This window comes from Puma concolor, chromosome B1, assembly GCF_028749965.1.
Source record: "Puma concolor isolate L17-30 chromosome B1, mPumCon1.1.hap2, whole genome shotgun sequence".
In the NCBI taxonomy this organism is placed as follows: domain Eukaryota; kingdom Metazoa; phylum Chordata; class Mammalia; order Carnivora; family Felidae; genus Puma; species Puma concolor.
Genome location: NC_141670.1, coordinates 23,268,839 through 23,295,945, shown reverse-complemented (window position 1 = coordinate 23,295,945; position 27,107 = coordinate 23,268,839). Strand labels below are relative to the sequence as shown.

Here is a 27,107-nt window from a genome sequence, read left to right as displayed (position 1 = left end):
TATTTTCCTTTCTCAGGAATAAGTTCTTTTGCGACTTTTTGGTTATATGATCAGGTTTATATTGTATTCTTGGTGAATTGTCTTTCTGCCCTGTGGCATGTACTTTCATGGTCTGCTGATGCAGTCTGTTCCAGAACAATCTTTGAGGAGGGTCTGGACAGAGACCTGATAAGTTTGTAAGTCCACCCTCGGGCCAGTGGGGAGGAACGGGGAGATCAGAAGTTGCCCTCAGCCTGGCATTCTTTGGGTAAAAGTTGCTTTAGGGCAGCATTTCCAGATGCAAGGGGTTCTCCCTCAGGCTTGTGAGAAATGATTTCTTTAGTTTCATGTGCCCAGAGTCAGTTTTGTCCAGCCCCTGATCAGTCAAGTTCCTCAAGCACCGACCCCACTCACCGCGAGAGTTCTCACGGGGACTTCTCAGTCCGAAACTGCACATCTTTCAGGCCAAACTCCTGTTTCCTTTATGTTTTCTAAATGTATACTTATCCTCTGACTGGTAGTATTTTGCAGAGGTAAATTGGAACTGCAGTGACTGTTGGGGGGAACTTCTGATTTAGCAAGATGTTGACTTGGTAGCTCCTTTCCAACAAAAGGAGAACAAACACTCATGGGGAGGTTGTCTTGTGTAGAAAAGTGAGATCATTTTATTTCATGTCGAAGACTCCTTTTATGTTTCATTTCTATACTTCGGGGTCCCACAATCTCTGGATTTTAAATTTTATGGCTTGATAACATTGCCACGGCCTTTCTCTTTTCTGTGTGTATATGTCAGATGGGTTTTCCTGCATCTAAACTGTCTCCTCTCTTGCAGAGAGGACACTATTAGCTCTTCACGGTGACAATTCAATATTTGTCCACAATTGGTTTCTTTGCACTTTTGGTTTATTTATTTATTTCTGAGAGAGAGAAAGAGAGAGACAGAGAGAGAGCGAGCATGCACATGTGCTTGTGAGTAGGGGAGGTGCAGAGAGAGAGAAAGAGAAAGAATTCCAAGCAGGCTCAGTTCCGAGCCCTATGCGGGCACAACCTCATGAGCCGTGAAATCATGACCTGAGCTGAAATCAAGAGTTAGTCATTAACCAACTGAACCACACAGGTACCCCATGCACTTATTTTTCTGTTTCTGTTCCTCTCTGTCCCTTTTTCTCCAGCTGGGAAATTTAAGAGTAACACATTAGAAAAATTATTCTGTCACTATGTGTACACTCCGGGAATATCTAGTGTAGAGAAACAGTACCATTTTGTTTTTTAAGAAATAAATACGCTATTGTTACATTTATTCTAAAAATTGTGGTGGCTGAAAAATGCATTGACTGAATAGCCTTCCTTACTATAATTATGAAGTTTAAAAAAAGACCTCAGGTGCAATACGAGAAAAGACTTTTTGGCATTATTTAAAGCGTTTGCAGGGGTGCCTGGGTGGCTCAGTTGGTTGAGTGTCCAGTTCTCGATTTTGGCTCAGGTCATGATCTCAAGGTTCGTGGGATGGAGTCCCACACTGGGCTCCATATTGAGTGTGGAGCCTGCTAGGGTTTCACTCTCCCTCCCTTTCTTGCCCTTCCCCCACCCCATCTCTCTCTCTCTCTCTCTCTCTCAATCAATAAATAAACTTAAAAAAAATAAAGAATCTGTAAAATTCAGTTTACCAATAAAAATAACATTGGCACAATATTTAGATTTATACAAGACCAGAGTTAAATGTTACATAGTTTAAATTCACTAAACTGATTTCATGAGTTAAGTAAATTATAACTGTTTTCATGACTTTTTAAAGAATTGAATAATATAAAAACATATATTTAAATAAATGAAATGATAATAATGGATGTCTTTCTTAAAGTTTATTTTTATTTATTTTGATAGAGAGACAGAGACACAGAGAGAGAGAGCGTGTGCATGAGCAAGTGGGGGAGGGGCAGAGGGAGAGGGAGACAGAACCCCAAGCAGGCTCCACACAGTCAGTGCAGAGCATGATGTGGGGCTCGAACTCACGAACCCTTTTTAGCGGGGTCTTTGTCCAGTTTTGGAATCAAGGTAATGCTGGCCTCGTAGAATGAGTCTGGAAGTTTTCTTTCCATTTCTATATTTTGGAACAGCTTCAAAAGAATAGGTATTGACTCTTCTTTAAATGTTTGTTAGAATTTCCTCAGGAAATGCCTGGATAATTTTGAAGTAAGTAACAGGAAAATACATGGATCACTGAAAGAATTCTGCACCACATTCCAGTGTGGCAGGGATTTTTCCACAGCACCAAATATTTCTCAGACACTAGCTGGGTGTCCTAGAATTTAACTCTATGTGGATATTCTCTATGAGGAGATAGTTGATGGGGGAAACAAAGACAGAAGGAAATGGCAGATAAAATTAAATTTCCTTATAATCTGCAGATCAATGACAAATACTTGAGGCAGGCAGAATATAATATTTCTCCAGGAACTCCCTACCCTCTTAAGGTTAATGTTTTGCTAGAGGGAGAAACAACCTTAGCCTGACAACAGCTAGGCCTCTGGGATCCTGCGTCTTCTTTATCATATGAAAATCCTTTGGGGAACCTCCCTTTTGCCTTTACCTCTCCCAAATCCATTGTACATAGTCTCTCTTCCCAACCCCCGGGGCAGCTCTTCCTACCTATGGGTCCTGTCCCTTTGCTTTATTAAAACTACCTTTTTACATGAAGAAGTCTCAAGAATTCCTTCTTGGCTGTGGGCCCCAAACCCCCACCACCACTCCAAAACCACATCAATAGTGTCAGATCCCATGGGTTAAGGGCTCAGTCCTACAAGACTGCTTCTCTTCCCCTATCACCCCACCAACTCCAGTCACAAGGCCAAGTTAACAACATCTGTGCTTCTGCCCAACTGGTTGGAGGTTTCAAGGACCCCCTCCTTCGGGTCGAATGATTTGCTAGAGTGACTCACAAGACTCACAGAGACATTTTACTTCCTAGATGACCAGTTTCTTATAAAAGGATATAACTCAAGAACAGCTGGATGGAAGAGATGGATAGGGTGTTGTATAAGGGAAGGGGGGTGGAACTTCCATTCCCTTTCAAACTATACCATTTCCCTAGAATCTCCACGTGTTCACCAACCCAGAGCTCTTTGAACCCAGTCCTTTTGGGTTTTTATGGAGGTTTCATAGCACAGGCATGATTGATTCAACCTCTAGCTCCTCTCCCTTCCTTCTAATCATGTGGTTAGTTCCCCTGGCAACCAGCCCCATCCTTGGGTGGAGTCCAAAAGTCACCTAATTAACATAATAAAAACATCTTTCTCACCCTTGTCACTTAGGAAATTTCAAGGGTTTTAAGGAGCTCTGTGCCAGAAATGGGGATGAAGACCGGATATACATTTTATATTATAAATCACAATGTCACAATTGCTAAACATAACTTAAAAATTTGGAGAATAGCTATAGATGAGCAAAATATACACTATTTACCTTAGGAAATATATGTAAAATAAGACATTAGCACTCATGAAATAAAGATAGCTCAACAGTTCTTGCTTTTCTGTCTTCTATTTTTCTCTTGTGTCTGGAGAAAAACATAGTTACTTTAATTAAATATGGTAATTAATACAAGTGTTTGAGTATTCCAGGCACTCCAATTACAAAGATGTATAAACATACAAAATAATGCATGTGATTGTCTTCTTATTAACAGTTATTATAGTTTATCAATATGGTATATTTATTATGACATATACAGTGTTTTATTTAATATACTAATATTTTAAAGCTACAGCTTTAAGTTTCACAGATTTATTAATTTTTTAATCTGTGAATGCCTAAATACATATATAGTAATATAATAGGAAAAGATAAGACTCAGTAGACAGAAAGGAAAAGGTTTGGACCTGATGTTCCTGAGTGGGGAAAAACACATATTCTGGAACAATGCTGGGAGCCTCTTACCACCGCAAACTCCCTCAGGCATATGGGTCCTCTTAAGAATGTAACAGACACCCATCTACTCCCCCTCAGCTTCTTCTCAGGAATTTGACCATCAGAATACCTAATTAAAATAAGTAAAATAAGTAATAAGTTATATGGTGGATAGTATGACCATAGCCTGACTCCTCCCACAATGAATTCCAGCCAATCAAGAATGACAACCCAGCAGCTACAGTGATCAGGCCAATAGGGTAGGACCTGAGGAGGAACAAGGGCGAAGGGAAGGGGCCCACCCAAAACCTATAAAACGAAGTCCCTTGCCTATAGTTGGGGGCATCTACATTTGAATGCCCCCTCTCTGTAAAGAGAGCTTTCCTACCATTCTCACTTTCTCATCTTATATCTAATAAACTTTTGCCTGCTGCCCATTTTATTTTGTGTCCACCTCTTCATTCTTCAAAGCGGTGAGACGATGAACGTGGGTATTGAGTAAAAAATCTTGCAACAGTAAGGTGTGTTAATAAATCCTTTACTACACATTGTTTCAAGAATAATGCACAGAAAGCCTAAAATTATTATTTTAATCTCTATCTATAAAATCACCATGTTATTTAATGCCTAGATTACCACTTAAGTTTTGTCACAAAAAATGCTTTTATATTCTCTCAAATAATTTTTGAAAAGATTACTTATATTTGAAAGAAAAGTTAAGTTCTTAGTAATCATTACTGTTTGTTGCAGTGTTTTGACACAATTACCTGTAAATATTTTTTGTCTTTAGATACTTATGACTTGTGTGACTTTAAATAAGCAACTTGTGAACAAAATGTATGGAAGCAAAGAGAAAACAGTGATTACTGTTGACTAGGAGTTGGGAATCATAATGGAGATGATATTTAAGTTGTGCACTAAAGAATGAGCAAAACCTTTCTACATTAAGGTTTCCTACTCCCTCTGCCTGTATTTAAGTCTGTCAAAACTCAAGTGAGGGTGGCTTACTCCCTTGCTATAGCAAGTTCGGAAAAAAATAGCCTCTTCCTGTTCTCATTTGGTTGATGTCATCTATCTCCACAAATCCAAATACATTAGCTTTGTGTCTGGATCCTTAGATTGCAAAATTCATTCACATTATGTAGAGATGTCATTAGTTCATTTTTATTGATCTATAGTACGACTGTATCACAAGTTATATATCTGATTAACTGTTGTTAGATGTTTGGTCTCTTTCCGGCTTTGAGCTTTTATGAACAAAGCTGCTATACGAATTTATACATGTCTTATGGTGAATTTATGTCTATTTGGAACTGCTGGTGCAGTTAGCTTTAGTAGACCCTGCCACTTTTACAAACTGGTTAAACCAGTTTACCCTCCCACTGGCAGTGTAATCAGATAGACTTTTACCCTAATTTTTGTTTTGCTTGAAAGTCTTCTCTGCAAAAAAGAGTTGTGTGAATTGAAATTTGATTTAAATACACTTTTGACCATAAGGCTGTATTAAAATTTATGTTTTGTACTGAGTTATCATTAGTTATGAGTTGTACCCAATTGATCAAAGTAACAACATATGTTATGAAGTTGAGAAAATAGTAGTAAACATGAAAAAATGAAAAGCAAAAGTGTACTGGGAAAAAATTACTTATAGAAATGGTTAAGGTTTCTAAAAAGTACTTTACATGTCTATGGATGAATATTAATTATTGCTGGAATGAGATAATATTCAGCATTATTTTATTCTTATTTTTAAAAAAGAATGTTTATTTTGAGAGACAGAGAGAGAGCACAAGTAGGGGAGAGGCAGAGAGAGAGGGAAAGAGAGAATTCCAAGCAGGCTCTGAGTCAAAATCAAGAGTTGGATGCTTAACCAACTGATCCACCCAGTGGGCTCTTACTCTTACTTTTAATTTTTGTTTGTATTAGGTGTTAAAGAACTACGATCACAATGAGGAGACAAGAATAGGAGTGTGCTACCACAATATCACTCAATTTTTGAACTCCTTTTGAGTAATGGGCCAAAACTTATGTAGCGTTCTATTCCAAAACAATTTTTAAATGATCTATACCTGACAAGTGGATGGTGCCCTCTTTCAATATTATTGAAAGCAAAAAACCAGAAACCTCTGATTAACAAAAGAATTTTTGTCTAAGACATTAAAATCACTCACTTTTCAACACGTATACAAATACTTAGGATGGTCCTTTGGCTGCCCTGGAGGTCTTTTTGTTTTTTTGTTTTTTGCATGTTTCTTTACTTGTTTTGAGAGAGAGAGGGCGAGCACAAACGCTTGAGTGCCTGCTTCCCTCCGAGCAGGGGAGGGGCAGAGAGAGAGAATCCCAAGCAGGCTTTGCGCTGTCGGTGCAGAGCCCAATGCGGGACTCAAACTCACCAACCGGGAAATAATTACCTGAGCTGAAATCAAGAGTTGGGTACTTAAGCAACTGAGTCACCCAGGAGACCCTGTTTTGTTCTGTTTTGTCTTTTTAGTCCCTTGTGGGGGGCAACCCACCTAGACATACTAGTCAGGATGGGAGGGAGAGATCTCTTTAGCTAAGATAGAAGGCCCTTGTCCTAACAAAGCTGGGCAAGAAGAAGAATTAGCCTGCACTTCAGCATTTTTTCCAAGTCCATTAATTTTAGGGAAGAACACAGGATTTTTGAGATTTTGGAAATGGATTCTCCTAATAAAACCATTTGTCTATGTAGTCCTTGGTGTAAACTCCAGTTTGAAGGCTGCTATATTAAAGCAGGGATAAAGGGTTTGACTTGGCTCTAAGCCATTATCCAGAGTTTGGACCTCCTTTGAAACCGAGGGATGAGCTACTGAAAGTATGTGGACTAAAGGCAGTCACATGCTTAGTGTTGTACTTCAGGGAATAAACAGAGAATGGCTGAAATCATTCATTCATTCATTCATTCAACAAATGCACTATTTGGTGTAGTGTGTACTCATAAAGAAAACAGTCTCTGCCTTCCTGGAGCTTACATTACAGTGGGGAAAGGAATATAAAAGCATAATGCCAGTTAGTGATAGATAACTATAAAAAATGTGAAACAGGGATTATTCTGGACAGTGCAGATAAAAAGCCCTGTCTTATGGAGCTTACATCCTAATAGGGGAGACTAGAAATAAATGAATCCATAGCATAATTTCAGGTAATGATGAGTGCTATATGAAAAAGTTAAGGGTGTATGCGTGTGAAGAGTAAGGAGTTTAGTTTTTAGAAAGCGTTGTCTGAGAAATGAGGTTGATGCAGGCAGGCTGGGTCCTGCAGGAGGAGCCCGGAGGGTCCTTGGCTAAGTGCAGCAGGATAGAAATCAAATGTGAGCCAGTAGGAAGTGAGAGCAGGGTTTATTGGAGATATATAGGGAGTGCAGGAACAGACAGAGTGTCCAGGAGACTCAGAAGCAAAGGAGAGAGTCTCTTCTTTGCTTAGGGTCTGGGGTTTTTACTGATGATTGTGGTTTGGTGCACATGTTCTCTCTGGCATCCAGGAACTGGTCTGAACAAGGACAGGGGCCATGTGTGCATCATAAGTCACAGATTCCTTGGAGCCAGAGGGTTTTGGCATTGAGATGTCTAGCGCCAGTGGTCCAGAATACACACATGATGGTCTTGCCGGGTCATTCTTACCCAGTCATTCCTGAGATGTCATCTATTGGGCTGGAAGTCTCCAAAGGAATCATTAACTCCTTATCCCTTATGAGAACATATATTAAGGCGTGTGTGTGTGCGTGCGTGCGTGTGTGTGTGTGTGTGTGTGTGTGTGCAGATCCTAGCAAGAATAGAAATAGGTAAAGGAGCTAAAAAAGCAGTTTTTCCCCCCTCATGGGGTCCCTTTAGTTTCCCTATCTCAAGATGATAGTTTAGGAGATCTGAGCCTTGACCTGAATAAAGTGATAAAGTTTGCCATGTGGACATCTATCTGTGTGAAAAGGGTGAAGGAACAACAGTGGGAAGGACAGAGGAAGAGTATGCTTGACATATTTAAGGAAAATAAGAAAACCAGCCTGGCTGAAGCATAGTCAGAAAGCAGAAGTAGAAATGAGTTTGGAAAGGCAGCCAGGAAGAAAGTAACATAGGGGCCCGAGGGCATGGAAAAGACTGCTATTTATGCTGTAGACAGAGAAAGTACTTTGCACTGGTTTCTGTATAAAAAGGATCAGTCTGGCTAATTTACCAAGAATAGAATGCAGGAAGGCAGGATTAAAAAGTTTTGGATTAGGTTGGTAGAGGAGGAAGGTAAATTTATAAACAAGGGGAGAATGGACTAATAATGGTGTCGTGATGCCTTTCTAATGAATGCAAGAGTTACAAAATGAAAAGGAGAAAACAGATTCTTAAGACACTTTGGAGGCTGAGTAACTTGGAAACCAAGTATGGATGGCAGTATGGTTGGAGAGAATGAGGAAAATGGAAGGCCACCCTGAGGCTCTGAAAATTGGTAATTAGGAGGATTGTGGTATCATCAACTAGATCCCAAGACCTGACCTTTACTGTCCTACTCACCGACCTTTGTCCTACATTTTTCCTTAAGTGTTTTTTCCTGCTTTATCTCTTAATTCAGGCAAAAGGAAGGCAAAACCACCCTTCAAGCAGTTCTGACGGGACCTCCAGCCAGCCCAGATCACTCCCACCGCTTTGAGCTTAACTCCCTGATTCACCTGCTCAAGTGGGCAGTGCAGTGACCTCTAGAATAACCAATAATTACCTTTACCTCATTATAATATTAAAACCTCTGCCTAAGGAGGAACACAAACCTCATTTACTTTACAATGCACGTATAGTGCATGTTTCCTTAAGGTGCATGTACGACCTCATGCCCACCTCTACATGCACTGACAAGGATCCCCTTTTAAACTATTCTCCCTAACCCTTGGGTGAGTGGGTGGCTCAGTCGGGTGTCAGACCTCCTCTCAGGTCATATCTCACGCACGGTTTGTTGGTTCAAGCTTCGCATCTGACAGCTTGAAGCCTGCTGCAGATTCTGTGACCCCTTTCTTTCTGCCCTTCCCCTGCTCGTGCTCGCTCTCAAAAATAAATAAACACTAAAAAATTTTTTTTGAAAGGAACCCATACACCCTTGCTCAGAGTTGCAGCTTTGTTAGTTATTTCCTATGATTTCCTTATTTGTTGCAAATAAAATTTCCTTTGTGCAACAATTCACCTCGTGTAGTTTCTCTCTGTGACTCAGCAAGGAGAGAACTCACATTGGTTTGGTTACGGTGGTAGCATTTAGTTACAATAATAGAAATTAAGACGAGTTTGGGAGAGAACAGGGCAGATGGTGGATTTTGATTATGTTGAGTGTATCTTGATATAGATGTTCAGCTGATATCGACCATAAATTTACTCCTGTCTCCAAATAGATAAAGTGGAGGCCATTTTCACGCATTTCAAGGAAAAAGCAAGGAACTATTCTTTTGCGAGTAATTACTATGGGCAAAAATGCTCACATAATAGTGGGAAATCAAAAGTCTGGGAGACAGAGAAGAGAGATTTATTCGTAAATACCTTTAAAAAAGGCAGCATAGAATTGTATATAATAATGGCTATCGAGCTTGATTGCCCAAGTTCAAATTCCTGGTATGCCTTTTTCAAATTGTATGACTTTGAGTTGGATCTTCTGGTCTTAGTTTCTTTATGTGAAATTGTTACAATAAGACTTATCTGATAAGGTTGTTGTGGAGCAGTTCTTAATCTGGAGTCCATGAAATTTGGGGAAACTTGAAATGGAAAAAAATTAACCTTATTGGTACTAACCTCTCATGAAAAATCTTGTTTTCTTCAATTATAAAGCAGAAAGCAAACCATGGTGGTATTAACAGTACGTACGGCTTTGTTTCCTGCAGAAATTACAAACTACAAATAACTTCGTATCACAGTGTTGCAGGATTTTTTTTTACCTCGGTTCCCCGGGGTTCTTTGTCTCACCGCCTGGAAGAATGAAGCCGTGGACACAAAATGAGCAGCAGGCAAAAGTTTATTAGAGTGTAAGAAAGTAAGAGTAGTACGAAAGCTCTCTTTACAGAGAGGGGGCATTTGACAGTAAATGCCCGCTACAATAGGCCAGTGTCCTTTTAGAAGATTCTGGTCAGCCCTCTCTTCTTTCCTGCCTCGTTCCTTCCCAGGGCCTACCCTTATTGGCTTGAAACCTCTAGTTCCTGGGTTGTCCACTCCTGATTGGCTCGATTCCATCGTATGAGGGGTGGTCTATGGCTATATCATTCCTTGTGGGTCAAACGTTTTCTAGTCTACTTATTTTTAGTTAGGTCTTTTGTCAAATTCCTGAGGAAAACTTGAGGGGGAGTAGGTAGTGTCTTTCACCTTCTTAAGAGGAACCTTATGCCTGAGGGGGTTTGCTGCAGACTACGCCCGGCATTGTTCCAAAATACTAGTTTCTCCCCATCCAGGGATCTCAGGTCCTTTCCCTCTCTGCCTACTGAATCCTATCTTTTCCTATGATAACAGTACGGTAGTCGATTTTATTTTTAAGTAATCTCTACACCCAGCCTGGGACTGGAACGCACAACCTGGAGGTCAAGAGTCACAGGCTGTACCAACTGAGTCAGCCAGGTGCCCCCGTAGCAGATATTTCGAAATACTGTTTATCATCCTCGCTATTTCAGTATTACCATATTTACTAGAATTGGTGTTAGATACAGTTAGATTTGATACTATTGCAGGGTTTATTTACAGCCCTCATGCTACTTAGCTGGCCAAGGATCCTACAATTCTGTCTCTTGGTCAGTTACAATCACCCTGTGAAGTCCGAACGCTTATACGGTGGTTCTTACATCTTCCATTGCTTTCCAGTATTTCCCCAAGTACAAATGTTGTTGACCACTGCGTCAAAAGAGGTGAATTGTTTTCATTTGGATAATGGTATTTCACTATACTTGATTCCTTTGTAATCTATGAATTTAATTTATGCAGTTAGAAATACTGTTTTAAGACTGGGCCCAGTAGGCTTCATCAGACTATCAGAGGTGTTCATGATCCAAGAGAAGAAACCTTGCCATGGAATAAAAGGTACACCAGAACAGTATTTGGTGCATATCAGATATTCAGTAAACAGCCTGCTGCTTTGTTCTTAAAATGTTCAGAGAGCAGGAAGTGAATGAAGGGCTCCTCGGGCCCCTCAATTGGGGCTGCAGAAACAGCTGTGAAGTTGCAGGCGGCCACTATGCATCCAGGGGATTATATTCCGTGGCTTATGTTAGAGGCTTGAGAGGGCTCAGTATGTGAGCCACAGCTGTCTCAAAAAACGTCCCATGGAAACGGAGATGGCCCATGGGCGAGGGGGGCCAGGCAGGTACTAATTCCTTAAGTTGCTCCTCTATCGTCCAAAAGGCAATTAGGCCTGTCTGTGGCTACAGGTAAACAGGAATTTAGTCCCGTTGGACTGAACCGGGCCCTCGCATATTCCTGGAGACTCGCACCGGTTTCAGTAACATGAGAGCATTCGGTCACCCGGCTGGAGAACGGAGCCCCAGCGCGGCGCGGGTCTCTAGGAGAGCTCCGGCGCCCAGGGCTCAGCAAGGCGCGCACGAGGCCCCGGCTCCCTCGCCACGCCCACTTCCTGCCCCATCCCGGGCCTTTCCAGGTTCCCTCTCCGGTGAACCGGATGCTCTGTCAGTTTCCTCCTCCGCGTCCTCGGCGGCCTCCGCTTCCCTGGCGAAGCCGCAGGCGCCCACGAGGGCACAGGCCGGGGGCACCCGGCGGCTGGCCTGGCAGGAGTAGGACGCCGGGAGGAGCTGGGCGCGCACGGTTACCGAGCGTGGAGGAGACACTGCCCTGCGGCGATGGGTGCCAGGGGCGCTCCTTCACGCCGGAGGCTGGCGGGGCGGCGGCTGCGATACCTGCCCACCGGGAGCTTTCCCTTTCTCCTCCTCCTGCTGCTGCTCTGCATCCAGCTCGGGGGAGGACAGAAGAAAAAAGAGGTAGAATGAATCCCTTGACCTTCCGGGTGGGCCCAGGCTGGCTGGGGCGGGCCGGGCGGCGGCGTTGCCAGGCAGCTTCTCCGCGTTGCTAGGCAGCCGGGCCGCTGGCGTGGGCGAAAGCGGCCTTGGGGCGCCAGCGGAGCGGTTGGGGGGCCTTGGGGCGAGTCCTTTTTGCCTCGCAGTCACGGATGTAGGGTTATCGTGGTGTTTGCTCAAAAACAGTACAGCATCGTCTTCCACTCTGCGCTTTAGCACCGAACTGTTTCAGACTCACGGCGCTTTTGATCCTCGGAGGCCGAGGTTTGGGCCCTTGAGTCCCTGAAAGGGGGTGTGTTGGGTGTGAAAATACTCTTCAGGAATATTTGTAAACCTGTGAGACTTGTTTGTCCTTCAGGTTCAGTACCCAGCTCCCTTCGATGCTCGATTAAAGCGGAGCGTATTGGGAATGTGTTTTAAGTTTGTATTCGTAATTACACATTTTTAAAGCTGTAGGTTTATTTGCTTACTTATGTTGAACTCCTTTGAGAATAAACTCACATTTTTTAAGTTATGTAAATTTGTTTGTGAAGTGAAGATCACCTGATTTAAACCTTGGTCCTCTAATGACTTCGATGAGAGGGTTGAAGTCACTATATTTAAAATAGTAGAGTTATTGGTGAATTTCAGTTATCCATCCTTCCCTTAGATACTCAGTCTAGAAGGATCAGAAAAAAAATTCTTTTGGAAATGTGAGTAGTGTTTCGTACATTATTTTAGTAAGAGTATTCGCTGTAGTTCAAGATAGTTTTTACCGGTGAAGTATTACACACACGTGCCTCAAAATCTAATTCGGGTTTAAAATATTACCACACGTTTCTTGATAGCTGAGTAGAGAAACAGCCTCATGCGCAAAATAATTGTGATTCTCTTTATCTTTACCTGAAACAACTCTGAACTCAATATGAACTTCTTCCCTTTAGCTTTTTAATTTTAGCATGAAAGCATGGCATACAGGATTCTTGTTGGAGTTCCGGTAACAGGTTTAGAGAAGAACTGTTAAAATTAAAACTGTATTTACAAGTATAAGTTAAAGGTACATTTTCTAGCATTTGGTATTTATAGACCACATTCCAAGAGTTTTAGGTGTCATAGTTTTTCTTGAGGGAGGGGATTAAAAGGTGGGTTTTTTTTTTTTTTTTTTTTTTTGCCGATTATCACAGCAGAGGGCAGTAAAAAATGATGAAGGATTTCATGGAAATTCTGATGACCACAGTAACTTTCTTTTTTTTTTTTTTAATTTTTTTTTCAACGTTTTTTCATTTATTTTTGGGATAGAGAGAGACAGAGCATGAACGGGGGAGGGGCAGAGAGAGAGGGAGACACAGAATCGGAAACAGGCTCCAGGCTCCGAGCCATCAGCCCAGAGCCTGACGCGGGGCTCGAACTCACGGACCGCGAGATCGTGACCTGGCTGAAGTCGGACGCTTAACCGACTGCGCCACCCAGGCGCCCCAACCACAGTAACTTTCAATTGGAAGAAAAAAAATCTGAACGGACTGAAAAGTGTGCATCTTCAAAGCGTCTTAGTATTTCCAATTGTGTGACAACTTTAACAGATGACAACACTGGTTACCTTAGTACAATGACAATAAACTAACATCTGTTCCATTACCATTTTTTATAAAAGACATTTTAAATGAAAAATTAGGGAGAAAATTGTTGAGGATTAGAAAAGGATGTCTTCCAAAACCACTTTTGTTTTTCTTAAACAGGAGAGTCTAATACTACTACATCGTGGTATTGCAGAATGCACATATTTAAGGAAAAGAAGAGGGAAATAACAAATAATTGAAGTTTTAATACTTTGCTCAATGAGTATACATATCTGGAATGTAATCTAGTTGGGTAGCTGGTACTCAGTTCTCTGAGAATACACTCACATTATTTAAGTTACACAAATTTGTGAAGTTCAGAGCACCTGATTCAATCTTAGTCCTTAATAACTTGGAGGCTGTGATCTCTTTAAATACTGGAAGAAAAATATACTTTACTGGAAATAGTGGAAAGTGGTTGGTCTCTCGTGGTTCCAGGGTTGTTTTGAACATGTCACTTCATTCTTTGCTCAGTTTAGAGCCTGATGCCCTTATAACGTTTGACACCGTTGAACCAGCAAGTATAGCAGTTGGAACTTAGTTTACTACAAAAAATGTTACTGACATAAATACTTGAGGAGTTCACTTGACATTAATAGTGTATTCCTTTATTCTGGGGGCGGGAAGGGGCTAAGTTGAAGTCTAAAGTTGAACCTGGAACCAAGAATGGGCACTAGTTGCTTTTAGGAAGTAATAGTTATGACAGTAATAGCTATCACTGTAAGTTTTTGAGTCAGACAGGTGGTCCAGTTACAACTGAGTCACTAATTGTATGACATCAGGCAAACAACCTAACTTCCTTGAACTTTAATTTCTTTGTTTTAAAACACATATATAGGGGCGCCTGGGTGGCTCAGTCGGTCGAGCGTCTGACTTCAGCTCAGGTCATGATCTCACGGTTCCAGGAGTTCGAGCCTCGCGTCGGGCTCTGTGCTGAGGGCTCGGAGCCTGGGGCCTGCTTTGGCTTCTGTGCCTCCCTCTCTCTCTGCCCCTCCCCCGCTCATGCTGTGTCTCTCTCTCTCTCTCAAAAATAAACATTCAAATAAAAAAATTTTAAACACAGAATACCTACATCTCAGGTTTGTCAATGGGATTAAATAAGACTGTATATAAATTACTTAGTGCAGTGCCTAGAGCATAACAGATGGTCAGTACTAGTGGCTATTATTATGTGTTCTTCATTTAAATGAGAGCATTAGACATGATGAGATCCTAAAATGTGATAAAATATTTTTCAATTTTCTTTTTGCTAAATAAAGTGATTTCATTATTATTGTGAAATTTATAGTTACTGAAATAAGTTTTTTATTTTATCATGACACATGGAGAATTCCACACTCTTACTTTGTTGGAGAACTTCCCAGATGGGAGATTTTGCAGCATGGAAGAATTGGTCGTATTCATGGATGTGTGTATATGTGTGTCTACATATATATTTTTATATATATTTCTTCATGAAGACATTTAATTCAGTAGAAAATAATTTTGTTATATTCTCTAAGATTGTAGTGAAGAGAAATAGTTGGGTGAATTGGCAAAAAAGATTAGAGACTTTATAGTCACTTTCCTTAATTACATTCACTGTAGTCATTAAACTAATTTTTGAATCCTCTTGTTAAGTGATAGAAACTTGTGGAAGACTGTACCTTCTTAGTAGTAGATCATTTGCTTATGTAGTGCATCGTATTTTTTTTAAATTTTGACCGTTTCTCTATTTCTTATATTGTTAACACTTATTAGTTGATCAGTTTCATTTAGAATTGTTTTACATTATAATAACACGTTTTGATAATATAAAAGGAGCTAAAATTCTGTAATTATTTTAAAAGGATTTATTGACTTTGACATCATCAAAAGTGGCTATTATAGTAACTTATCCTTTATGTTAGCTAATGGGCTTGGATATGTAGGTAGCAATAAATATGCAATATGAAAAATTGAACAGCTCATAAATATTTTTGCCAAGCGGGGCGCCTGGGTGGCGCAGTCGGTTAAGCGTCCGACTTCAGCCAGGTCACGATCTCGCGGTCCGGGAGTTCGAGCCCCGCGTCAGGCTCTGGGCTGATGGCTCAGAGCCTGGAGCCTGTTTCCGATTCTGTGTCTCCCTCTCTCTCTGTCCCTCCCCCGTTCATGCTCTGTCTCTCTCCCAAAAATAAATAAACGTTGAAAAAAAAATTAAAAAAAAAAAAAAAATTTTGCCAAGCAATATGATTATGTAAATGAAATATCTCAATTGCCTCTGATGTAACTTCTGTGTGTCGTTAATGGTTTGAAGCACATTTTATACTGAGATGTATATATCCAGTTGTTTTTTAGTGGCAGAGCCATGAAGTAGATGCTTCACTATCTTAGCGAGTTAAGAAAAGGGAGAGGATGGAAGTAAGCAATGGATCTTACCTTTAAGCAAAGAACTTAAGTGGAAAAAAAGTGTGTAAATATACGAGCACAACTTTAAGAAATGCCTAGTAATTACACGTGGGTACGTATACATGTAGACACAGATTCTGCCACTGCAGGTAGTTTCAGCTAGGTTAGATTTTGTGTACAGTGACTCCTTGCTGAGTAATTGGAACTGACAGGTCTTACTCAGAATGGCCCAAACTCCTTGCCAAGTCTGTGAGAGCTTAGCCTGCCGCATTTCCACAGATGATGGCAGAAGGCATGGAATTCCTGGATGACAAGTGGACGGTTTATTACAGCAGCGGATTTGCCAGAGTGTCAGCATTTATGCTGATGATGCAGGTTAGATGACTGCTACAAGTGCAGGAAGTTGTGTAGCGGGAGAGAAACCTTGAGCTTAGGGAGCTTAGGTCTTTTATAATGGACACTAAGCTTGTTTGACCTTTGACCCAGGGGAGACATTATTAAACCGGAAAATAAATAGATCTGCTCTTTGTCTAGAAAGGACCTGTCTTCCGAGGCTTGGGTGCTAAATGCCCCCGAAAAGATGTCAAGAACAAAGTCAGTTAGGCCTTGTGCTTGCATGTTATGTCGAAATCCACGAAGAATTATTTCCTTAAGTGAGAGAGAGTAACTTAAGCAAAAGAGAATGCTGGGATATTTTCCTCCATGTGCATACCCCACCAGTATGTTCAGTCCCGTATGTGTAGTCTGTTCCACATGAAAGACGCAGGGGAAGAGCAGAAACATGTAACGTGAGCCACAGATTGATCAGCGCTTATCTTTTGCCACATTTACTTTTGCATTTTCTCAATATTCAGTGAGTTTGGATAGGAGTGGCATCTGGAAGCCAGTGACTGACATTGTTTATTTTGGTAGTCTCCAGGGTTTATTCGTCGAGTCAGACGATCTTATGATTCCTTCTTTCCATAAGAGTACCTCTTGGAGTATTGTAAACTCATTCCACCAAGATAGAAAATTTACCTTTGCTTAAGTATAGGAATGGCTGTTGTTCCCCTGCTAGAGAACAGGTAAATCATGAACAATGTATGTATTATATAACATTGAGTGTGTACATGTGTATGAGCGTGCATGCAGCATGCAACGTGGGGACCAACTAGTAGTGTTTAGGTCAGTCTCCAGTTTTTTTTAATTTTATTTTATTTTTGAGAGAGAGAGAAAGAGCACGTGCATGTGTGAGCAGGGGTGAGGCAGAGAGGGGGGCAGAGGATCCGAAGCAGGCTCTGTGCTGACAGCAGTGAACCCGATGCGGGGCTTGAACTCATGGACCGTGAGATCATGACCTGAGACAAAGTCGGACGCTCAACTGACTGAGCCACTCAAGCGCCCCAATCTCTACCCAGTTTTTATCTACTGAACAAGATTTCTGCAGCTTCTCAAATTGAGCATATCTAAAGGGGAACTCTTAATCTTTCTTTCTGCCCATCTGTTTTCTTTTTTTAATTTTCTTTTAACGTTTATTTATTATTGAGAGACACAGAGTGTGAGCAGGGGAGGGGTAGAGAGAGGGGGAGACACAGAATCTGAAGTAGGCTCTAGGCTCCAAGCTGTCAGCACAGAGCCTGATGCAGAGCTCGAACTCCCAAACTGTAAGATCATGACCTGAGCCGAAGTCAGGCGCTTAACCGACTGAGCCACCCAGGTGCTCCTGGCCCATCTGTTTTCTAAGTGCTATTAACAGTGCTGTTTTATGGGGAACAACTTTTACCATCCCTAGAACCTCATTTTTTAAGTAATCACTTGCCAGTATAATATATATTTGGAGCTCTTACCCTGTATTTTGCACGTTGTATACAGAAAGGCTGGCTTTACGTAATTTCCTCGGGAGTTGTACGTAGATTAAAGGAGAACATCTTGGAAAAATAGGATTTCTCTCAATACATAGCTATGGAAAACTTAAATATTCAGTTGGAATATTAAAATTTCAAAAGCGTTATTCAAAACAATAGGTAATATGTTTTTTCCTAATAATTGGTATCTGCCTATGCCAGAAGAAAAAAGATCAACAATGAGGTTATGGAGTCCTTCAAAATCTGTGATAAAAGTCTTAACATGGAAGAGTAGCACTCTGCAGCTATTAATGAACTGAAGAGTAAGAATAAAAGAAAGTCTTCACTAGTGTATTTATTGTTATTAAAGTTTTGGTTGATCATATAAAGATACGTAATTAGTTTGACATTTGGAGGTAAAGAAATTTTTCTCCACTGCATGTTACCATGACCCGACTACCTGTAGAACTCTAGTACCTTTAATGAAAAGGGGTACTTCAGTATAGGTTGAATAAATTGTGATGCTGATTTTATTAATGGAACTTTCTGTTGTTTATCTTAGGAGTGTATTTTTAGAGATGGCTTAACATTATCGGTATGATTTGACTCAACTTTTGGAAGTACTTTATTTCAGAGTCTTCAGTGCTTGGAAACAAAACAAACCATTGGGAAATTAGTTTATATGAGTATTGTGGTAAAACTTAGGGTACAGAATTCATTGTAAATCATGGAATCTGTTTACTGTTCATACCAAGTATTAAATTGAGATATCTTAGGATAACTCATTGAATTTAACAAACTTGGAAGGAAGTCTAAATTATATTAGAAAATGACAAAAAAATAACAGTAGAACAGATAGGAGATAGAATGTTAGGCATTTCATGTACTTAGATACAATCTTTATAATATCTTTGCTTGATGGTTTGGCAGACAGCTTTGTTTGCCTTACCTTTATCTTTGCCGACAGTACCTTGTTTTCATTTAGAGAAACTGGAACTATCTTAAGCCCAAAACATTTTTCTTAGTCAAAGATTATATCATGATTATCTAGTACCTTGCAGATTATTGGTTTAGTAGTGAGCACATAAATTATATGGGACTTGTGATAAGTTTCCACTTCTTTTATAAAGGACACAAGGAAAAGAAATTCTCTCTTCATGTCTTCAGTATATGAATATGAGAATGTGATGCTTGAGTTGCTGAACCCATCTTATAAACATGAAAGTATAAGCCTGAGGGCAAAAACCAGTGGGTTCCTGATGTCAGGGTAGAAAAATGGAAAGAACATGGGTGTTTGATGACATGACTTAACTAGCCTTGTAATTTCTCTAACTCTGGAATCCTTGTTATATGTTAGTAAGATTTATATTGTTCATTTTGAAATGAATTTCTGATTTTTTGTATTTGAAAGCATTCTACCAAGGAAAGTTATCTTATTTTAAGGGTTTTACCCATGATTGTGATTTACCCAACTTGTAACTTTACAGTTTTACTCAAAGACTTCTTTTTTTTTTTTTTAAATGTTTTTTATGTTTATTTAGTTTTTGAGAGAGACAGAGGGAGAGACAGTGCATGCCCGTGTGCATGGGAGCAAGTGAGCGGGGGAGGGGCAGAGAGAGCGGGGGAGGGGCTGAGCTGTCAGCACAGATCTTGAGGGGGGGCTTGCACCCCACAGACTGCAAGATCATGGCCTGAGCCAAAGTTGGTCACTCAACCGACTAAGCCACCCAGGCACCCCTATTTACCTCTATGTTGTGTTAGGAGCTTAACAATTACCTAGCTATAAGACCCTCTTTGTAAATTATATGTAAATTATATGTTAGATGTTAAAGGACTTTTTACATACATATAGCTCTCCCTTATCTTTGAATGTTAACAGTCATTATTAGGAGTCTGTATATGCTTTGGAAATGTGTTTGGAAGTGAATTTTCCATGTGTTCCTTTTATTAACGTAACTGTTTTTATTGTATGAATTGAAGTTCTCTAAGTATTATATATCCAAAAGATTGTAGGAAGGAAATTTGGGAATAAATTTATTATATGCCTTAAAAGCTTTTAGCCCAAGAAAGGAGAGAAATAATTAGTTATGCCTCAGATAGATATATTTGCTGTATGAGGTTTTCTATGTGAATGCTTTAAAAAAATACTTCTTTTGCTTTTGTGTATGTAATAGATTGGTACCTAGTTTCATTTTAAAGACTGCCGGATAGGGGCGCCTGGGTGGCGCAGTCGGTTAAGCGTCCGACTTCAGCCAGGTCACGATCTCGCGGTCCGTGAGTTCGAGCCCCGCGTCGGGCTCTGGGCTGATGGCTCAGAGCCTGGAGCCTGCTTCCGATTCTGTGTCTCCCTCTCTCTCTGCCCCTCCCCCGTTCATGCTCTGTCTCTCTCTGTCCCAAAAATAAATAAACGTTGAAAAAAAAAAATTAAAAAAAAAAAAATAAAGACTGCCGGATAAACTAGAGGAAGACAACTTTATTTTAAAAATGATCATATTTTAATAGTCTTTTGGTTTACATTTGAGTTTAAGATTAAGCAAAAGAAAAGTTGAGACCTCCACCCCTCTCCCCCCCATTGAGGATATTGTGCAATGCAGATTGTTCCATGTTTTTTATTTGTTTTTTTTAGCATTGGAGCTTTCAGAATGAATAAAGGATTTTTCTCCTGCTCAGGGAGGTGAAATGGTGTGCTCTATCTTGCTTTGTTTCCTGTACATTCTCCTCCTGGAAAGTTCATGGGGAGAAAGAGTGGCTGAATCAAGATGTAATACTGTCCTAATGGTACTCTGTTTTAATTTAGCTTCCTGTTGACAGGTACGTGAGTCACATGCTTTGATGTTGGACTGTATTCCAAATCGTAATGAGAATAGTAACCATAGATGTTTTCAAAAACAAAATACTGCATTATGGGATGTTAGAGCAGGAGAGTCAATTTTCAGGCTAAATAACAAAGTTGGGACTAGAAGTTAGGTTTCCTGACACCAGAGGTTATATTTCCATATTCTCATGTTCATTTAGGCTGTAAAGTTCTTCCTCCCTGCTCTCTCTTCACTACTTTCGTTATACTATTTTTTCCTGTGTCGTTTCATAGCTGATATTTTAACTCTGTAACTTCCTCTTCATGGGTACTTGTTTCTCAAAGTCTGAAATGACTAAAAATTTGGCAGATGTAAAACCCTATTAATACTGCTTGGATTTGACTCCTTTGAGAACATGGTTTATAAAATTAAGCCATCTGTTTCTTTATGAAGCTTTAAATAAATGAATTTAGGTTTAGGTAAACCTAAATCACAATAGTCAGAACTCTAAAACAGCGCAGGACCCAAACCAGTGCCTCCTACATACAGTCCCTAATACTAAGTAAAGCATGTTCACATGTCTGTTTGCCAAAGCCAGAAATCTGGGCACATTTCACTTAGTCTCAAATCTTTACTTACACGTGACTTTTTCCACACTCCTTTCCCCACCCCAGCTAAAGATACCCTGAGACTTGTCTTGACCATGGCTGTCTTTGAGGAGTACTGTTTACCTGCTGTTTCAATGCCATAGGGTGCATTCCACAGTTCTTTGCATGCTGGTAGTGCTTTTCCTGAGTGAGCCTTTGTCTACCTTTCCTGTTTGCTGTCTCCAGTGTTTCCATGCTTCTCTCCAGTGTTAACTTAAGTCAGTTATCCCCACTTCCCCATTTCAGATGAGGGACTTCTCTGTGCTCACACAAATGGAACTTTGTACTTATTTCTTTATAACACTTCTGTGAATTGTCTCTTGTCTATCATTTTTATTATACAAGCCCTTTGAAGAAAGTTGTTTTTTTTTTTTTTTTTTTTTTTTTTTCTTCATATCTCTACCTGCATATTCAGGCATAGTGCCTTGCAGTTGGTAAATGCTTAGTAAAGTTCGGTCAAGTTACTTAATCTCTCTAAGCCTCTTTTCCTTATCTGTAAAATGTGGAGAGTATGTTAGTCCTTGCTGTAGAGCTGTGAGCTTTACATGACTTAATCCTGCAAAGTACTTGGCAGCATGGTGCATGGAACGTAGTAAATGCTTAATGTTAGCTTTGGTGCTGATCCTGGTGAATGAATTGTAGGATGTATTATGGGTTGGTTTTTTTTTTTTTAATTTTTTTTTTCAACGTTTTTATTTATTTTTGGGACAGAGAGAGACAGAGCATGAACGGGGGAGGGGCAGAGAGAGAGGGAGACACAGAATCGGAAACAGGCTCCAGGCTCTGAGCCATCAGCCCAGAGCCTGACGCGGGGCTCAAACTCCCGGACCGCGAGATCGTGACCTGGCTGAAGTCGGACGCTTAACCGACTGCGCCACCCAGGCGCCCCTATGGGTTGTTTTAAATGGATAGTACAAATTGATTTGGCGTCACAAGAGAAAAGTTAAAAATCATAATTTTTCATAAATATTTTGTTTTCCTGTTTGACAAGTTTTTGTTTTCCTGTTTGACAAGTTCTGCTACTGAATTGGCTCTAGAGAATGTCATTGCTTTCATCACTGCCAGACATGAGTTCTTTTACTATTTGACTTACATAGCATTTTACATTGTTGGCTATTGCTCCCTCACCCTCCCTACCCCCAGCTTTATTGACATATAATTGACACATAAAATTTTGAATATTTAAGGTGAGCAACATGCCGACTTGATACACTTATATATTGGAAAATGATTATCACCATAGACTTCAGTAACACTCCCATCGCATCACATAATTGCCATTCCCTTTTTCTGGTGAGAACATTTAAGATTTATAACTTTCCAGTGTGTAATACATTACTGTTAAGTATAATCACAGTACTGAGCATTAGATTATGAGAACTTACCTTTTATCTGGAAGTTTGTATCCTTTGACCAATATCTTCCTATTTCCCCCACCCTCACTCACTTCCTGTGACCACCACTCTACTCGGTTTCTACAAATTTTTCTTTGATTCCACATATAGGTGAAATCATACAGTATTTGTCTTCTCTCTATCTTATTTATTTCACTTAGCATAATGCCTTCAGTATCAATCCATGTTGTTGCAAATGGCAGGATTTCTTAGTTTTTCTGTGAATGAATAATATTCCGTTGTGTGTGTGTGTGTGTGTGTGTATGATATGGTTTATATATGATGTATATTCATTTTATATATATATATATGCCATGGTTTCTTCATTGTCCTGTTTCAGTGAACACCTACATTGTCTTCATGAGTTGGCTGTTGTAAATAATGCTGTTATGAACATGGGGTGCAGATATCTTTTGGAGTTAGTGCTTTCATTTTGTTTGGATATGTTCTCAGAAGTGGAATTGTTAGATTACATGGTACTTCTATTTTTAATTTTTTGAGGATCCTCTATTCTGTTTTCCATGGTGACTATACCAGTTTATAGTTCCACCAGTAGTGTATGAGGATTCCCTTTTCTCCACATCCTCACCAGCATTTGTTATCACTTGTCTTTATTTTTTCTAGTTGTATTCAGAAATCATTGACATACATCATTACAGAAGTTTAAGATGTACAGCATGATTATTTGATTTACATATATTGTGAAGTGATTACCACAATAGGTTTAGCTAACCTCCATCTTCTCATATAGATACAGTAAAAAGAAAAGAAAGAAGAAAAGAAAAATATCTCTTTTTGGTGAGAATTCTTAGGACTTTTAACAGTTTTCTTATACATCATACAGTAGCGTTAGCTGTAGTCATTATGTTGTACATTATATCTCTAGTACTTGTATATGGGAGCTTGTACCTTTTGACCATAGTCCTCCAATTTTATTTTTTTATTTATTTATAGAGAGAGAGGGAGAGAGAGAGAGGGAGGGAGGGAAGGAGGGAGGGAGAGGGAGAGTGGGGCAGGGAGAGATAGAGAGAATCCCAAGCAGGCTCCATACTGTCAGCCTAGAACCCAATGTGAGGCTGGAAACTATGAACCATGAGATCATGACCTGAGCTGAAACCAAGAGTTGGACACTCAACCGACTGAGCCACCTAAGTGCCCCCATATTCCTCCAATTATTCTACTCCTCACTCTGCCTCTGGTAATCACAAGTCAAGTGTGATCTCGTTTTCTGTTTATTATTTTTCTTAGATTATACATATAAGTGAAGTCATACAGTATTTCTCTTTCTCTGCCTTATTTTACTTAGCATAATGCTAAACATAATTTTACTTAGCATAATGCCTTTAAGGTCCATCCATGTTGTTGCAAATGGTAGTATTTCCCAATTTTTTTTATGGGTAATGTTCTATTCTGTGTGTATGTATATACATATGTGTGTGTGTGTGTGTGTGTGTGTGTGTGTGTGTGTGTGTCCCACAACTTCTTTAGTCATTTATTTATTTATTTTTTTTTTTTTAAATTTTTTTTTTTCAACGTTTATTTATTTTTGGGACAGAGAGAGACAGAGCATGAACGGGGGAGGGGCAGAGAGAGAGGGAGACACAGAATCGGAAGCAGGCTCCAGGCTCTGAGCCATCAGCCCAGAGCCCGACGCGGGGCTCGAACTCACGGACCGCGAGATCGTGACCTGGCTGAAGTCGGACGCTTAACCGACTGCGCCACCCAGGCGCCCCTCTTTAGTCATTTATTGACAGACACTTAGGTTGTTTCCATGTCTTGGTATTGTAAATGATGCTGTTATGAACATGGCGGTGCAGATACCTTTTTGAGTTAGTGTTTTTGTTTTCTACATACCTGGAAGTGGAATTGGTGGATCATATGGTAGTTCTAATTTTATGCTTTTAAGGATCCTCCATTCTGTTTTCCATAGTGACTGTATCAGTTTACAATCCCACCAAGAGCATATCTATGGGTTCTTTTTTCCATCTGTTTGATAGGCATTCTAACAGGTATTGGCTTTTTTTGGTTGTTTTTGTTTTTGTTTTTGATCATGGCCATCCTAACAGGCATGAAGTGATAACCCATTGTGGTTTTGATTTGCATTTGTCTGATGACTCATAATGTTTATCTTTGCATGTACCTGTGCCCTTTTGTGTATCTTCTTTGGAAAAAATGTTTGTTCAGGTTTTTTGCCCAGTTTTTTTAATAGGATTTTTTTTTCTATTGAGTTGTATTGATTGTATATTTTGGAGATTAACCCCTTATCAGATACATAGTTGCGAATATGTTTTTCTGTTCTGTGGATTATTTTTTTACTTTTTTGTGGTTTCTTTTTGCTGTGCAGAAACTTTTTAGTTTGACATGGGCCCACTTATTTTTTATTTTGTTGCTTGTACTTGAGGTGTCATAGCCAATCATTGCTAAGACGCATGTCAAGGGCTTTTTGTTCCTATATTTTCTTCTAGGGGTTTTGTGGTTTCAGGTCTTACGTTTAAGTGTTAATCCATATCAGTTTTATTTTTGTGTGGTGTAAGATGGAAATCTAGTTTCATTCTTCTACATGTGAATATTCAATTCCCCAGCACCATTTATTGAAGAGATTGTGTTTTCTCCACTGAGTGTTCTTGACTCTCTTAGTTGACTGCAGATGCTTGGGTTTATTTGTGAGCCCTTGAGTCTGTTACATTGATATATATTTGTCTGTTTATATGCCAGTACCATACTGTTTTGATTACTGTAGCATTGTAACATACCTGGAATTAGGAAGTGTATTGTTTCCTACTTTGTTCTTTCTCAGGATTGCTTTGGTTATTTGGGGTCTTTTGTGGTTTCATATACATTTTAGGATAGTTTGTCTACTTCTTTAAAAATGCCATTGGAATATTGATAGGGATTGCATTGAATCTATAGATAGCTTTTGGTAGTATGAACATTTAATAATATTCTTCCAATCCGTGATCATGGGATACTTTTCCATTTATTTGTGTCTTCTTCAGTTTCTTTCAGTCTTGTAGTTTTCAGAGTACAAGTTTTTCAACTCCTTGGTGAAGTTTATTCCTAGTATTTTATTAAAGTTAATGTAAATGGAATTGTGTTTTATTATTATTATTATTTTTTTTAGATTATTTAATGTTAGTGTATATAAATGCTTTTGATTTTTGCTTGTTAAGTTTGTGTTCTGTAACTTTACTGAATTCACTGATTTAGATCTAACAATTTTTTGGTGGAGTCTTTAGGACTTACTATGTATAAAATCATGTCATCTGCAAATAGAGACAATTTTACTTCTTCCTTTTGATTTTGACACGTTGTATTTCTTTTTCTTGCCTGATTGTTCTGGCAAGGGCTTTCAGGCCTATTTTGAGTAAGAGTGATAGGAGTGGGCACCTTATTTTGTTCCTGATCTTAGAGGAAAAGCTTTCAACCTTTCATCATTATGATACTAATTTTGGGCTTATTATCTAACACATTTATTATGTTGAAGTATATTTATTCTATACCTAATTTTGTAAGAGTTTTTATCATAAATGGATGTTGACTTTTGGCAAATTTCTTTTCTGTGTCTTTTGAGATAATTATGGTATTTTTCATTCTATTAATGTGATGTATCACAATGATTGATTTATATATGTTGAATGATATTTGCACCCAAGGTATAAATTTCACTTGATGATGATGAATGATCCTTTGAATGTGCTATTGAACTCAGTTTTCTAGAATTTATTGAGAATTTTTTCATCTGTATTCATCAGGGATATTGGTCTGTCATCTTCTGGTAGTGTCCTTTCCTGGCTGGTATCAGGGTGATGCAAGTCTTCTAAAATGAATTTTAGATTGTTCTTTCTTTGAGTTTTTGGAAGACTTTGAGAAGCATGCATTGATTCTTTAAATGTTTGGTAAAATTCACCAGTGAAGCCATTTGGTCCTGGGCTTTTCTTTGTTGGAGATTTTTGATTACTGATTTAATCTCCTTATTAGTAATTGGTGTATTGATAATATTTTTTCCTGATTCAGTATTGGCAGTTTGTATATTTTTAAGAATTTTTCCATTTCTTCTAGGTTGTCCAGTGTGTTGGCAATGTAGTTGCTCTTAATAACCTCTTATGATTCTTTGTATTTTTGTGGTGGCTATTGTAATATTTTCTTTTTTATTTGTAATTTTGTTGATTAGGGTCTTCTGTCTTTCTCATTGGTTAATAAACCTAAAATTCTGTCAATTTTATTTTTTCAAAGAACCAACTCTTAGTTTGGTTAATCTTTTCTATTGTTTTCCTGTTCTCGATTTCATGTATGCCTGCTCTAACCTTTATTATTCATTCCTTCTGCTAACTTTGCATTCAGTTTGTTCTTCTTTTTCTAGTTCTATAAGGCGTAGAATTAGGTTATTTGTTATCTTGCTGCTTTATATAGATGTTCATTGCTATGAATTTCCCTTTAGAGCTGCTTTTGCTTCATCCCATAATTTTGGTTTGTTGTGTTTCTATTTACATTTGTTTGAAGATACTTCTTTTGCTTTTGGTTTATTTTTTGATACATTGGTTGTTCAGAGTGTTAATTTGCAAATATTTGTGAATTTTTCAGTTCTTGTTACAGATTTGTAGGTTGCTGTGATTGTGA

General features: G+C 39.2%; 1 protein-coding gene across 8 annotated transcripts in view; it reads left to right on the top strand.

Moving 5' to 3' along the window:
- TUSC3 (tumor suppressor candidate 3) overlaps nt 1-27,107 on the top strand; it is a 305,682-nt gene that overhangs the window by 160 nt on the left and 278,415 nt on the right. For 2 of the 8 annotated variants that reach the window (XM_086703299.1, XM_086703301.1), the window contains exon 1: nt 11,504-11,833. The exons of 1 other annotated variant lie outside the window; for it this stretch is intronic. In XM_086703299.1, coding sequence (XP_086559425.1) covers nt 11,696-11,833 — 138 coding nt within the window. In that variant the 5' untranslated portion in view covers nt 11,504-11,695. Of the gene's footprint in view, nt 1-11,502; nt 11,834-27,107 lie in introns of those variants that run through there. 5 more of the 8 variants (XM_025933019.2, XM_086703300.1, XM_086703303.1 and 2 more) reach the window with 3 other exon arrangements.